This window comes from Alexandromys fortis, unplaced genomic scaffold (assembly GCF_014885135.2).
Source record: "Alexandromys fortis isolate MF-2015 unplaced genomic scaffold, M_Fortis_MF-2015_v1.1 scaffold_40, whole genome shotgun sequence".
NCBI classification, from domain to species: Eukaryota; Metazoa; Chordata; class Mammalia; order Rodentia; family Cricetidae; genus Alexandromys; species Alexandromys fortis.
This window is the reverse complement of record NW_026067966.1, coordinates 3180690-3196681: the sequence shown is the minus strand read 5'-3', so window position 1 is coordinate 3196681 and position 15992 is coordinate 3180690. Positions and strand designations below refer to the sequence as shown.

General features: G+C 37.8%; 1 protein-coding gene across 2 annotated transcripts in view; it reads right to left on the bottom strand.

The window, feature by feature from the left end:
- Nucleotides 1-15992, bottom strand: part of Bard1 (BRCA1 associated RING domain 1) — a 68186-nt gene that overhangs the window by 12650 nt on the left and 39544 nt on the right. Inside the window, exons 7-9 of one of the 2 annotated variants that reach the window (XM_050154269.1) lie at nucleotides 11636-11744; nucleotides 5694-5811; nucleotides 5042-5134 (exon numbers count right to left, since the gene is read on the bottom strand). In XM_050154269.1, coding sequence (XP_050010226.1) covers nucleotides 5042-5134; nucleotides 5694-5811; nucleotides 11636-11744 — 320 coding nt within the window. Of the gene's footprint in view, nucleotides 1-5041; nucleotides 5135-5693; nucleotides 5827-11635; nucleotides 11745-15992 lie in introns of both variants that reach the window. The other variant, XM_050154268.1, reaches the window with a different exon arrangement.

The window sequence follows — 15992 nt, the reverse complement described above, 5'->3', positions numbered from 1 at the left end:
ATGGATTCCTGACCATGCCTACTATTTGATGAGCCCAGAAATTATGCTATTTTTCTATGTATGTAGGAGAAGCACAGTTCCCAAAGTACTTCTTAGCTCAAAATCATTATTGTAAAATCATTGGAGCAGCTAGGGCCATTTGGCAAGGCCAGGGGGTCTTTGCATATTCAGGCAGCTTATGATTGTCAAGGCTACATGAGTATTTTTTTAAAAAAATTTATACTATTCAGAAAAGTATTCCTTTATTCTAAACTGTTAGCATCCATTCATTCCTGTCTCCAGCTCATAAAACATAATTTGTAGATTTATCTTCATTTTAGATTCATGGATGATCATCAATTATGCTAAACTGAGTAATTTTTCTGAGGCTTGGGAGAAAAGGATCAACAAGGGAAACAGTAAAAAGGAGTGTCCTTGAACCCTGTCTAAGTTAGGGTTTCTCTTGTGCAAAGAGACACCATGACAACTTTTATAAAGGAAAACATCCAATTGGGGAAGGGGGCTCACTTATAGTTTCAGAGTAATAAAAATAAAAATAGTTTCAGAGGTTTAGTCCATTATCATTATGGTGGGGAGCATGATGGCATGCAGGCTGGTAAGGTGCTTGTTACGTCTTGATATGCAGACCACAGGAAGTCAACTGAGACACTGAGCGGTATCCTGAGAATAGGAAACCACAAAGCCTACCTCCATAGTGACACACTTCCTCCAACAAGGCCAGACACACTCCAGCAGAGCCGCCCCTCCTATGAGGGCCAGCGACATTCAAACTACCACAGACACACAGTGACACAACATCATGAGAGAACACATAAAGGTGGGTGGAGCTTAAAGATACAGATCTATAGAATGTCCTCAGGAAGAGAAGCCCTCCCCGTCTTACATGGAAAGCAAAAAAGTATCTTCACGTCTTAAAAGCTAGAAAACACAAAGTTGTGGAATTAATCAACTGCTATTGCTATGGCTTCTGGCTCGTCATAACTGAAAGCATGGAATTAAATATCACTTAGTCAACAAATTTCCATTAAGAAACTTAGAATACATAAACATCACTCCATATCAAAACCAAGAGTCTGAACAGATAAGGCATTAGAACTAAACTAGGAATTTATGTCACTCAGAATGACAATAAATAAACATCTATGGAGTTCCTGTCTGATTCAGCTGAAAATTGACACTCAGGCTGTAAAAGCCAAAGGAATCTTCTTTAGAAAATGGAATTATATTAGAATTTTTAGTCAAATAGACTATGGGTGCACTACAATCAAAAAAAATTCACACTTTCTACACAAAGACAAAATAGAAAATAAAATACACCGCCACCACACTCTCTCAAGGGTCAGGTGGCAGCTACGCGACAGAGAAATAAGCTCACTGTGACATGAGTGAGGCGATGAAATGAGGGCTGACTGTGTAACACACAGTCTAAATGTCCTGATCACATCCTCTCACCAGGATTTGTAACACACAGTCTAAATGTCCTGATCACATCCTGTCACCAGGATTTGTAACACACAGTCTAAATGTCCTGATCACATCCTCTCACCAGGATTTGAAGGCAGGAACTGAAGCATAGCAATGGAGGAATGCCTCCTGGCTTACTCTCCCTAGCTTATTCAGCTACCTTTTTTTTGTTTGTTTGTTTTATTTTATTTATTTATTTATTTATTTATTTATTTATTTATTTATTTATTTATTTATTTTGAGACACTCTCTCTCTGTAGCTTTGGAACCTGTCCTGGAATTTGCTCTTGTAGACCAGGCTGACCTCAAGCTAACAGAGACCCGCCTACTTCTGCCTCCTGAGTGTTGGGATTAAAGGTATGTGCCACCACCACCGCGCTTTAGCTACCTTTCTTATATGGCCCAGGCCACCTACCCAAAGGTGACACCACTGACAGTGAGCTGGGCCCTTCCACTATCATTAATGTTTCATTAATCAATAATGAAGAAATGCCCAAAAACTAATCTGTTGAAGGTATTTTCTCAACCAAGACTCCCCCTTCCCAGATGACCCTATCTGTGTCAAGTCACAAAAAACTAACCTGCACACGTCCTATCATAAAGATTCAGTTGGAAGTATCACTGAAAATATTGTCATAGGACAGCAGATTTTGTCATACTTAGTAATCATTTACTTTTATCCTATACTTCAAGTTAATATTCTAGTTATAAGTACACTTATAAATAAACATATACTTCTTGAGACAAAATGTCAAATTTATTTTATTTAATGCATACAAAAAAAGCAAACCAATCCCATCACAAAATGCATTAGTGTACCATCAAAACATTGTAAACAAAGCTTGGGAAGCAGTACTGACACTAAGACCAATACTGTCTATTTAAAGAACAAATTGTCTAAATGTCCAAAAGTTTACTGAGCAAATCAGAAATTACATTAATCTTTAAAACTACAGAAGTCTACTTTAAAAAGGAACTCTTGGTATCAGTCTTTTTAGAGTCAAATTACTCAAATCAACTAACCAATCAGAAAACACCACCAAAGAGTATCCGCCCTGCTCAGTTCAGATGCAAGGCTAGAGCAGCGGTTCTCAACCTGTGGGCCATGATCCCTTTGAGTATTGAAGGACTCTTTCACAGGGCTCCCCTAAGACCATCCTGCATATCAGATATTTATATCTCAAAACAATAGCAAAATTAAAGTTATGAAGTAGCAGCAAAAACAGTTTTATAGTTGGGTCACCACAACATGAGGAACTATACAAAAAGCATTAGGAAAGTTGAGAATAACTGGTCTAGCACAGCGAAGTGGGAAACAGTCTGCAAGACAGGCAGATCTCCAGACGGCGGTGAGCCTGTCCAGCTAATCTCTGAGTTTCTGTCTCAAAAACAAAGGTGGGAGCCTAGGACATCTGCTATCAACCTCCAGTCTTCACACACAAGTACAGGACATACATGATGAAAATCCTTCTTCAATTCATTTGTTTATGGAAAACACTATAAAAGGTTAATATTATTAAGTTTATAAGTAGTTATTCCAATTAATTTTGTCTACTAACAAACTAATGGTTAGAATCCTACTCAAGAAAGTTTTATAAGTCATGCATGCCTATAACTGATTTTGAAAGCAGTAATCCCCTTCATTTTTCTCTAATATATATGATTTTCAGACAATTCTGAATTGCTCTGAAATATTTTTCAATAAATGAAATTGAGGTGCTTGATACCAAAAAAACAGACTGGGGAATCTCTGTCAGCAAAGAAACACTTGGGAGTATATAACTTACCTTTACAAGCCCAGTGACCTAGGGACAATTTAAATACTTGTCTTAAATTTTGAACTTACTTCTTCATGGGCTCTACATAAACTTTAATAAGAAAGCTTATCCATTCTTTATCCTAAAAGAATCATCTGTATTAGAGGATATAGTCACTACTGTAAGAATCACCAGATATCACACAATTAAGTCAGCTTGAGTTCATCAGTGATTCTATAAAAATAATTAAGAGTGACAAAATTCACATTTCCTACAGAAGATAGGTTTTATGAAAATGCATCATAGCCTGTACATGTAACCAAATGCCAGTTCAGCAAATTGTTAAATAGACTTAAAGTTCAAAAACATCACATTATTCAAAATCCCACATGGCTTCTTTATTAATAAGGATCTTGATATTAAAATAAATCTACTAATTCTAACCATTGGCAATGGTTCTGGCCCAGGTGTGGTATAAAGGAAGTCATAACATTAGAGGCACTTGAAGTTTTTATATACTGAGACTCAAAGAGACTTACTATAGACAGGGAAGACAAAACAAACAAACAAAGTTCAAGCACAGGCATAGTGCTAATCATACTGCCAATCAATTATCATGCTTCGCAAGCTGGTTTAGACCGGGAGCAACTATTAACAGAGAACAAGGAGAAAAGATAGCATGGTTTCTCACACTGCAATCACACCCAAAAGAGCTGACTAGTACCACAGGGAGCAAGTGGAAGCCGATTAGGAGGACATGAGTACTGACAGGTAATACCAAACTGCTCTTCAAATCAAATCGCCTTCAAACTTAAGATCTTGATCATCACTCTACCACAAGGCCTTCAAAGCACAAAGCCAATTCTTTTTTAATGAATTTTAATATACAATGTTCTTCTTAAAACTAATATACTCAATCTTCTGTTTTGGTATAATTGTCATTATAGAAGACTGCAGTATCCAGTGTTAGCAGTGAACTCTGGAAGATTAACAAATCACAATACAAAGCAACTCCATGTGCATATGTGTGTGGCAAGTCTGAGAAATTTGGGCCCTCCATCATTCTTGAGCATAAGCAACATCAGGTTCTCAATGATCTATCATAAGACTTCCCTGTCAGTCCTTTGTAGCCACTTAGCTTTCTCAAAAAGTACTTAAAGACAGCTGGTGCATCTGCCATCATATTTTAGCCTATCCTACCAAAAAGCAGATACTTCAAGTACCAGGGAAAAGAAACTAACTAGGAAGAGGGAGGAGACACGTAAGGTTCTGGAGGAAAAAGCTGGGTGGGTGGGGGAGTATGAAAAGCAGCGTACAGCACAGCAGGGGAGATGGAAGGTAGCTCTGGTGATGGCATATGACTGCACAGCAATGAGAGAAACAGGGAAAGTTTCAGTGGAGGCTGACGTAATGGCTGCTGTAATCAGACATGTAGAATGAAATGGTAAATTCCCCCAACAGCTGCCTAAAAGGACTGAGTCAGTCATGAGACTAAAAGGTTAATACTGTAGACATTTTAAATGGAAAGCAATAAATTAATTTCACTTCATAGATACACCATTAAATGGATTAAATCATGAGTATATTTTGTCAAATACACCATTTAACATTAATATGGACTATTTAGACTTCAAATCTAACAAGAAACTACATTAATTCTTTATAATATACTTGGTATTGCAGAATAAAACTACATTAAAATCAGAGCATATTTATGCACATTTGTTAAAAATATCTGCAGGGCACCAATAATACATGAATCCTTTTCAAAGCAGTGAGTATCTAACTAGTCTAGTAATCCTCCCAAATCCAGTACTTACATTCAAACGTCAGAATCCAGCATCCATTGAGAATCCCAAGCATACACTTCAAAGTACTTTGAGCTTCATCATCAGGAACAATGACATGAGTTACTAAAAAAAGCAGTAAGGAAAAACCAAAATAACTTCCTGGTTTTTTATAAGCAGTTAAGTCTATTTTATTAACTAACACATAAGTTTTCACCAAAGGAAATTTATATTGAATATAATGTTTCTTTTATTCCATACTTTTTTTTTAACTTGGCCATCAACATGAAAAATAGATCGTAAAAGTATATTAACAAATACAAGTTTTTAAACTATTTTCAAATGATTTGTGATATCACATTGTGTTATACTTTAGTAACAAACTCAAATCTGTTCTTAACAGTACTCTACCCTAAAATAAGTGTAAAGCTTAACTTTACAGCTCCTGTTAAGGATGTAGGTAAGTGGTAATGCACTTGCCTACTAGCAACGTGAACAGCTCCAAATCCCCCAAAACAAGTAAAACACACTTTACATTTCCTAGGACATTAATAGAAACAGCCTAGATTACAAGACGCAAAATATATAACCATAAGCCAATTCTTAAAACATAAATTACTGAAGTTCACTCTTTAAAGGGACTAACTTTTTAAAACATTATTTAGGAAGAAATCAAACACCTCACCTGTACTGTCAAACTCAGCACATTTTTTAGCCTTAAGAACTGTCTCGAGTTTGCTGAGCATTTTCTGCTGCTGTGAAGAAAGTCCACTGCCTATCAGCACCAATGGCCCATTCCTTCGCTGTCCAGCAGTCACCTGGTAGTGAAACATGGAGAGGCACCATGGTAAAAACATGTAAGGAACACAGAGAGAAGGCACAAGCCATTAGGCATGGGATTTATTTTATGAATTGCCTTACTCCAGCTAATAATCCCCAGTCGTTCCTACTGAATCAATACCCATAATTCTAATACTCAATCCATTTGAATAACTATTTCCTAATCATTTTCCTCCCATCAGTGTCAGTTGGAATAGCTCTCTCCATGCAGGCAAGCTTCCTTTCCTGATGCTGAACTGGATTCCTGTAGCGTTTCATAATTTCATTCTGTCCCCAATAACCTAAAACAGCCATTTAAAAATGACCGATTTCATACCCTCTTCAAAGAGGCAAACACAAACCTGCTCTATTCAGTTTAAGCTAAGATTATTTTGAAAATTCAGCTCTAATTCTGAAAAAAATGAATTCTTGATACTGAAACAAAAAGATGAACACAGGCAAGTGAACTAATGGGTGAAGAAAGTAGGTCCACAAACAGGAGGGAGTTGCTCATGCTCATAAGAAGGAAAGGCTGACTTACAGAGACTAATGATTTCAGCTTAATATCTAATTCACACTCAGCACTTACAGGAGACAAACAGCACCAGTTAACAGCAGGTGGGATGAGAAGAGACGATGCAGAGGAACAATGACACGGTGGAGCATGCAAAAGATGGAAAAAACAGAACTGGAATTAGACAAAATCCGCCTGTGAAGGAGAAGGAATGATCTAGAGAGGAACATGCATACCCAGCACTACTGCACTAAGGAAAAGATGCCACACACAACACAAGACACGGGGGCCTTCACATGCAGTGAGTACAAATGTGCACTGGACATCTGGGCTTTCAAGGGCTCTGCAACATTTGAAGGAAACAACAGAGGCACAGGCACCATCACAGTTCAGCAACTAGGTGAGAGGAGGCTAGTATTTAAACATTAACTTCACATACCAGAACAGTGATCGTTCATTCAGACTCCCTACATATGACAGCTAAGTTGTTGGTGAAATTTATAAACAGTTGAACTCAATTCATTCACAATAAATGAGATCTACTATATAGTAAGTAGGTATACAAAAATATCACAGTAAGTCTTTTAAATGACAGTGCTTGGCAATTTAAGTTCAGCAAGCTAAATTTACTCTGTTAAGGTTCTGATAACAAAAGTTTGACTAGACATGGTCACATTCCCATATAAATGCCTTACTAGTTTCTGTAAGAAAAGGTAGCCAAGTCAAATCCAAACAGTGTAAATACTTTGTAATATGAAACTAGTTCAGTTGAGTTTTAAAACTGTACAATTACAATATTAAAAATCAATTGTCAAAATTCATTCTCATTAAATAAATGCCATCAAAATAGCTCAGAAGAGAACACACTGCTTCTTGATTTACATGACTCCACTTTAGCTAAATTAGTTCTTTCTATAAAATAAATGAAAATATATCTTTTCTAAATATAGCATACAATACTTTTTGTGCCAATCAAGGAAGCATCAAAGTAGGTCAAGCATTTCCCTGTCAAAGTCTTCTTAAATTTGCATAAAATAGAAAAACTGGTACTACTACCTTATAGTTAAGAAATGCTATAATAAAACAAACCGCTTCCAGTCACATGTTGACTTTGGATTGACATCATAGGGGCTGTGCATTTAATTCACATATGGGGATCTCAAAACCATGATGCTTTAAAAAACCCAAACATAAAAACCTCACTTTATAGAGACTTAGAGATTATGTTTCTTAGCATTAAACAAACTCAAAACTTAAATTCAACATGGTATTTTTCTTCGATAAAATTGTTATCTAAATTGTTAATAAATTTATCAAGCATCTAAGTGGGGCTTAAAGAGATGGCTCTGAGGGAGGAGGAGCTTGCAGCCAGACCTGACAACTTGAATTTGACCCCCAGGACCCAAGTGGCAGAAGGAGAGAATGATTCCTGTTGCCTCTATATGTGCATATCTAGGCACACGCACACTCACACATCAACATAAGCAAATACAATAAAATTTTTTAAAGAATCAAGAAATGACTAGAAAAGGTAAGCATGCTGCTATAAGGAGTCAAGGGCAGAAAAGTCCCTAAACGAACATGGAAGGATGCTTTTGGTTAAGACCAGAGGTTGCTTCTGAGCCTCAAAGAAGGGCCACCAAGTTTACTTGAAACACAATTCTGAATGAGACACAGATGGATTAAACCGCATCAACTTATCACCTCTACCCATCTGCACATTCCCTGAAGGAGCTCATCAGTACAGCTTGCAATACAAACATTCTAGACTCTACTATCAAGCAAGTGTATCATGTTGGGACCAGTGTTCAATGCACCTGCCACTTTCAGGCTTAAAAGCTTGCTCACCATCAACACACATGTAACCAAGCACTTGGTACTTGCCACACTGTTCTCCATGCAAAAGACCTGTTGCAGTGAACCAGTCCCAGCCCTCATACAGCTTAGATTCTAATAGGAAAGGGAGAAATAAAGTACAGGAAGAGTATAATGCTATTTCTCAACTGTATGCTAAAGGGGGTTAAGGGGGTGAATGAGGTGAGCAGCACTGAGGGATTGCTATTTTTAATAAATGGTCCAAAACCAGGGCTGTAGCTCAAGGGTGGACTGCTTACCCAGCAAATATAAGTTTCTAGGTTCAGCTCCTAGCAGTATAAATAAGTAGCTGACAGGTACAATTGGGTCTGAACGGTGTAAGTAAGTAGGAGGGAGTAACCCTGGCTCCTCAAACCTGTTTTTGGCAGAGAAAATAGCTAAAGCTTAGGATCTGAAAGGGAATATATTTGATCAACTACAGACTCAGCAAGACAGCCAGGTTGAACAAGTGGAGTCTGGTGGCAGCTAAGATCATCACATCCTAGACCTTAGCTCTTAACAACTGCACATACTCTACCATCTCCACTTACACAGACCTGTTTATCATCTACTAGCATTCTAGCCACATATCAGTCACCAAGAATAAAGAAGATTGGCCATGGTGTTGTACACATCTTACCCTTTGAGGCAGAAGCAGGTAGGTTGCAAGTTTCAGGCTATCCTGGGCTACATAATGAAGGCCTATCTCAATAAACAAAAAGACATAAAGTCAATGCCAATGGAATACAGAGTGTATGTTTCTTAAATTTCAAAATAAAAATCCCTTTCTGAAAGTAATTACCATAATCAGAGTTAAAGAATACCATAAAGGTATCTGTATTTCTGACACATCTAAAATAATCTATGATGACAGCTTAAATATACTATGCTCTGGCAGGGAGTTCAAGTATAAATGAATTAAATAAGTACTAATTTGTAAAGTATGGTGGAACTGAATGAGGGCTGACCTAAGACTTAAGATATCTGAGGCCTAACTGGCCCATTAAAAAATGTTTTAATGTCTGGTTAATAATCCTGGGCAAATCACGACCTTTCAGTTTTCCCATTTTTAAAAGAAAGAAATTAAAGAGGTCCTTTTCATTTCCCAAACTATCATTTGGAACACATTTATCAGACTGCAGTCTAAAACAAAAGACAAATGTTCTCAGGGATAGCACCTATGACCACACCAAATTCTAACAACCTCAGGCGAAGGCTGTCACTAAGCAGTGGCGTCAGTCACTACTGCACTGCTCTTTCTGGACAACAGGGCTCTGCAAAACAGTCGTTGTGTCATGGCAGCCTGACAAGAGCCAGCAAAGCAGCCTGGGCTGAGAGAGGAGTGTGGTAATGGTTAGAGGTGACATCCCAGATGTAAACTACCTCTTAATGAATGCACAGAACCTACCGCCTCCACTCACACGGATTTATCATCCATGAGTTTCCTTAGCCACATATCAATGATTAAGACAATAAGATAGTTTGGTCAGTGTTGTTGCAAATCCCTCATCATCTGAACAAATATGAAAATACAGTGGGCTCCCTCCCATGTCTCTCTCCTCTCCTCATCTCAACACCATCACCCATAATTTCAGACCCTGTTAATCCTGGACTTTATTACAGCAGCCTCCACTCAACCTGCATTTCTTCTGACTCCATGCTATCCTTCAGACCATCTTGTTCCATACTGAAAATGCCGCACTAAATCTGAAGTACCTATTAAGGAAAGTTAAGGCCTTTCATAGGCTTATCCCAATCTAGTGTTTCACCCTAAAACTACTTTAGCATTCCTCATGCGCCTTGCACACTAACCCCAATAGTTCTTTACATTTCTGAGGGCATTTTACACCTTCCTCTGAGAAGCTGTGCTGGCTTTCCAAGCAGAACACATTCTTCCCATTTTCTACACTAAAAAAGGCAGATTTTTGTGCAGGTAGCCTCCCTACAAGATCTGCTCCATCTCTATCCCTCAGTATGTCAAACAGTATGCAGTGAGTTCTAACCAATAAAACACAAGGAAGACCTCAGTGAAGGCTACAAGACTCCTTCAAGATAGCCACTATCACAACTAGAATTGCAGCAACCATTCAACAGGAACAAGGACACACAAGTAACACCAGAGTCACTAAATCAAGGATGGCAAGTAATGGCAAAAGCATGGGTTCTCAGTGCAATTACAGTTGCCAATAGGATGGTCTTTATAACAGTCAAGTGTTTCTGATTAGGAATTTTCTGTCACTTCCACAACAGCACCCATCAGCTCACTTTCCCTCCGACACTCTATCACCTTCTGAAGTTCTTCCTGACAGCTCCTGAAGTGAGGCTCCTCGAGTCTACTGTACACGTTATAGCTTTTGCACATTTCATTGCTTTTATCATATAATACAATTTATACCAAGATTTTTTGCATTTATATCTTCCATTTGGCTATGGATTCCTAAGAAATAGGTCTTTTTTCCACTGTGTGCTTATACCTTTTAACTAATTCACAGGCTCATATAGCCAACTACTACTTAACAGTTCCAACAATAGATGCAAAATTGGCAGAGGATGAAGGATTCCCTTTCCAATACCAGCAAATGGCACCAACTAGTCTATGCCTCCAGTAACATTAATTCTACTCATTTCCGACTCATTATAGAATCCCAAGGAAAAGTAATGCTGGGATAAACATACACTGAACTTCATTACTTTCCTTACAGACTTTCAAGGCTCTTCATGTCATGCTGGCATTTGCTTGCCACAATCCTAGGTGATATTTCTTTCACTCTTGCACACACTGCACAAAAAGGAGTGATTTCCTTTTAAATCAAAAGAGCAAATGCTCAGGACAAAATTCACTCCAGTTTCTCCTGTACTCTCAATGGTTTCTATTCTCAAACTCTATCTCCAGCAATTACTAACTCTGCAATCTCCAAATGTGCCCATTTCGTCTATTTGAGGGTCTCTATACAATGTCCTTTATGTGGTCACCTGGCTGCCTCCCCGTCATAATTCAAGTTTTAGTTCAAATTGGTTCTTAAAAAGCCCTCACTGATGCAGTGTCGTTCAGGAGTTGAGCACCTCCACCTAGCTACGCAATACAAAATCACTCTGGAAGCATTTGTGTACCCACTTCTGAAATGACTGCATTTATCAATTTACATATTCACAGACCATTTTTCTCTACCTCTTACTGGCAAGCAAATTCCTTGAAATAAGGGTTGCTTTAGTCAAATTCATTGTTGTATGAACGCTGCGAAAACTACACAGGGTTTAATAAATATTTCTTCGTAGACGTACTGTGATTGTGTCTTTGAATCCATAATAGTCAGTACTCCAGAAGTACTCAATAGTTGGTGAGTGAAAGATACCTGCTAACTGCAAGTTTTTCTACTATGCTCCTTTCACAACCCAGTTCAATAAAAAAATAAATGTCCCAAATCTAAATCCATACTTACGACTGAGCACTGGCTAGTAGAGAATGATTCATTCTTCTCTGGTGGCAGCAATAATGATTTTATATTTTCATCGTCTGTATAATCCACGGGCCGTACACCAAATATGTTACTGGTAAAACAAGTCAGATGTGTTTAAGTAAATAAAATACATAACTTCATTCTTAACAGATGCACTCCTAGAACTACTTGTAAACATCCTTAATACACAATTGTAACTAAAGAAACACAGAGCTCACTTAGTCATGAAGATCTAGTATCAAAAGCTACGGAACTCAGTGAAGAAGCAAAGAAGGAAGCCAGCTCCACCTCCACCCTCTAGAGACTCAGCCTCCTGCAGAGGACCCAACATTTCCCTAGTTCTTCCCTTCAGCCCCTTTTACCCCTTTCCTTCTAGCCCACTTCCATTCTTCTGTGATGCTGCCAACCCACAGACCGATTCTATACCAGAGACACCCCTCCCCTCCTGCCCCCGTCTGCACACTACACTGGGTATTAGATATAAATATATATGTATAGAGAATGAAATTTTACCCTGTAGATGACCTGTCCTCATAAGCCATTTTTTTAAGATATCCAAACATCCAAGGTCTCTTGACTTTTTGAAGATGAGTATTTTTTTATAAAGACAAGAGCAGAACCCTGCCCTAATCCTTATGAGGTTTTAATTACCACCTGTATGATTATCACCTCTGTGGATAAGCTGTCATTTCTCTTTTGAAGAGTTTTTTTTTTAATTGAATCTTTAGTAATTTGATCCATAGCTTTTTTCTCCTGTGGAAACAAGAGCAACGTAGCACATCTCCTGGTTCCTATTTTGAGGTCAACATATCCTTGAAATACACAGGCTAATTTAATCTAGAAGTTTTTATTATATTATTATTTAATGTCTCTCTCTTGCCATTATTTTTTTATTTGCATTAAGAAAATTTAAGTTTAATAAAGCATCATGTAATCTATTTTGGGATACTTTTTATCCCTTTTTGTTTAACTGAAGACTAGTGTGGTTCAGAGAACAGCCTGATACAAACTTCTGAATGCATGCATCTTTACAAATCACAGCATGAAATACTAGACGAGGTCTCAAAGTAGAACCCCATCATTTCATAGACTATAATAAAACAGAGCAACAGGTTCCGATGATCTATTTAGGTCACATTTGCCCTGGATCTCAATTACATTCAATAGCATGCTCAACAAGTCCATTGTAAATAATTTGTTAAAGCTACAACATTTGGTCAACCATTCCTCTTCTTTACAATTCAAGAATATTTTAGAATATATTTTAATATACCATCCTGTAATATTGAGCTTTCAAAATCAAGTTATCGTTTCTAATCTCTTAAGGGTTTTAAGGATATTGCATGTATATATTTAATTAAAGCTGAAGAGGGCTGGGTATAAAGTTCAGTGGTTCAGTGCTTGTAAAACATGCACAACACTCTAGACTTGATTCCAAGCATTGAAAGCAAATGTGAAAATACAGTGTGTTAAATGGGAAACAAAAATATTAATAAGGTACTATTCCAATTTTATAAGTGTAATTGAGTGCGTAGAGAATGTCTTAAAGGGGCAAGAATGAACCATTAAGGGAAGAAGAAGAAAAGTGTCAGCTTTGATGAGCCACAGAAGTCACACATATAAGGAAGGACTAAGCCTCTCTAAGCCAGTGACCTTAGGGAAGGCTGTTATAAGGGCATCTTGGGAAAAGAGAGCTAGTGGATTAAGATAAGAAATAAGTCAGAGCAATTCTCTCATGACAGCTCTTCATGACCACCAGGCTCAGTTGCTCCGTCTTCTTTCAGCAATTCTGAGTAAACAGTCATAAGGCTGCATTCTCGGGTTCCCCTTTATGTCCAGGTCCACACCATGGGCCTTTCCTGGCAATATTCTTTCTCCAGCCAATGTAAAAGACAAGTGCACTTGGGTTCCTGATTTACAACACTGTGACACAAGCCACTGCTTACAGCTGGAGCGAGTACTGTCAGAGCACGTCAACAGGATCTCATGCACTCTCCTGGAGACGTCCCAACCTCATGCTCTCTTATTCACACACCACCACACTGCCTCCTCATGTGCAGATGCTATGACAGCCACAAAATAGACGCCTGATTTGAAGAATCAAGATTCTAATTCTTAAACCAACTGCAAAAATGGATAAACAAAGCCATAGTATACATGTTTTTATTAATATATATGAGAAAAAACCTTAGTCAAATGAACTTAATACACACTAACTGATGACATCTGCATAGCTATTTATATGAGCTGAAGTAAAAAAATCCCTGATGACAACATGAAAAATGGCTATATGAAAGTGTTTCATAACATGTCACAGCCATAGTGCTACTACGGCAGACTTCTACATAAACACGTGGTCTGGAGCAATCAAATACTCTTGTATTCTGAAGAGTTTCTTCACAAGCTGACTAGCAGAATTTTATTATATGTAAATTACAGAATTATAAGTTACAGATACCACAGGTTCTGGAAAGGTCCTGCTTCATGGAAAATGGGGCCTATGGCACTCTGTCATAATTTTGTTTTCTTCTCAACTACAGAAATACGGAAACAAATTCAGGTTTACAAGTAGAAACTTAACCACAGCAAGGAAAGATAAGGTATATTCTACTCTTATGTGGACACATACAAAATGTGTTCTTTCCAGATTTGAAAGGGTTAACATGGGTTACATGTATAGTGAGAAAATTTGATTTATTTTAATTATTATTTAATTTTATCACATTATTTATTTCCTTTATGTAAAAATAGATATCTCAAGGAAACGTAAGACACTATTGAATACGTCAGTCACTGACATTGTGACTGCTAATTGGAACAGTGGTAAATTAATTATTCTCCATCATCGTAAGAAAGTCTTTTTAAGATTGCAACATATTAACTCAAAATAGACATAATTTATTATTTTACTGAAAAGGTCAAGGCTATTGCTCAATGATTCTTTTCTAATATAAACGCAACGTTCTCTGTTTTCTGGTATGAAGCATAAGCCTTAACTCACATCAATATCTAGAAGAATAGGGTGTACACACCTTTTCCTTCTCTGCAAACCTCTGAAAGCAAATACTAACTCAACAAACAAATATGAAACTGACCAAGTATATGCCAAAGCAAAGTAACGGGGTGAAATGTAGGTAAGGAACATACATTGGCAAATGAAATGGCCTTGGGTCAAGACTTGTAATTGTCATGTGGTACATGAATGTGTAGAGACTGAGGAGGAAATAAGCAATATGGCTGCTAAAAAGTATGTACCAGCTGGAAAAGAGCCTTCTCCATCTAGAGAGCTGAACTCTTCTCATTGTATGAGCATATGTGATGGGTGAATACAAGTGAAGAAACTGATACAATTGGCAGACAGAGGCAACGAACACTAGAGAGAAGGAGACACTACAACTGTGAAAATGGAAAATATGTCTGGGTTAGTGCAACAGCAACAAATCAAGGTACTTTGATAATACAATTTATACAAGTAAGCATAATTCCTGTCAATATACTAACAATTTCCATATGTATCATTTCTAACCATTCCTTTAATACCTATCCAAAGAAAATCTCTTAAAATTCAGTGATCTCCAAAGGATTACATATAGTTAATACTGTTCATGCACTAGAAATTGTTCTAAAAATGCAGTTTTCCTGGTTACTGAAGCTTATCATACAATCATTGACAAAAATCCTATCTTTTTATTAATTTTCTCTATTGATTTATAGCATAGTACATTAGCTGGTTTTACTATTTCTCTTCCTCTAGTATATGCCTGCCCCTACTGACTGCCCTGTGATTTTTAAGAGTTTTTTGATTAGATTCATTTATTTATGTGTGTGTGTGTGTGTGTGTGTGTGTGTGTGTGTGTGTGCGTGTGAGAGAGAGAGACAGAGACAGAGAGAGAGAGACCAGAGGAAAACTGACAGGAGTTGGGCTTTCCTTCCCATACCTGGGCCCTAGGGATGGATCTCATACCAACCATGACTAGAGGCAAATGCCTCTCCCGAGTGCTGTTAGCCATTCTATTGCCCTTTTCCTGTACTTTCATTTGTTTTATGAGACCAAGTCTCACCAAGTAGCCTTGGCTGGCCTAGAACTCATAGAGGTCTGCCTTCTACTACTTCCCAAGAGATAGGATTAAAAGTATGAGCCACCATGCCTTGTTGAATTAGGAGCGGCAGGGCTGCGTCCCCGGCACCCGGCCGCCCGCATGGCTAGCTTATGCCCGAAATAATTACACGGAAACTGTATTCTTTCAAACACTGCCTGGCCCGGCTAGTTCCAGCTTCTTATTGGCTAGCTCTTACATATTGTTCTAACCCATTTCTAATATTCTGTGTAGCCCACGAG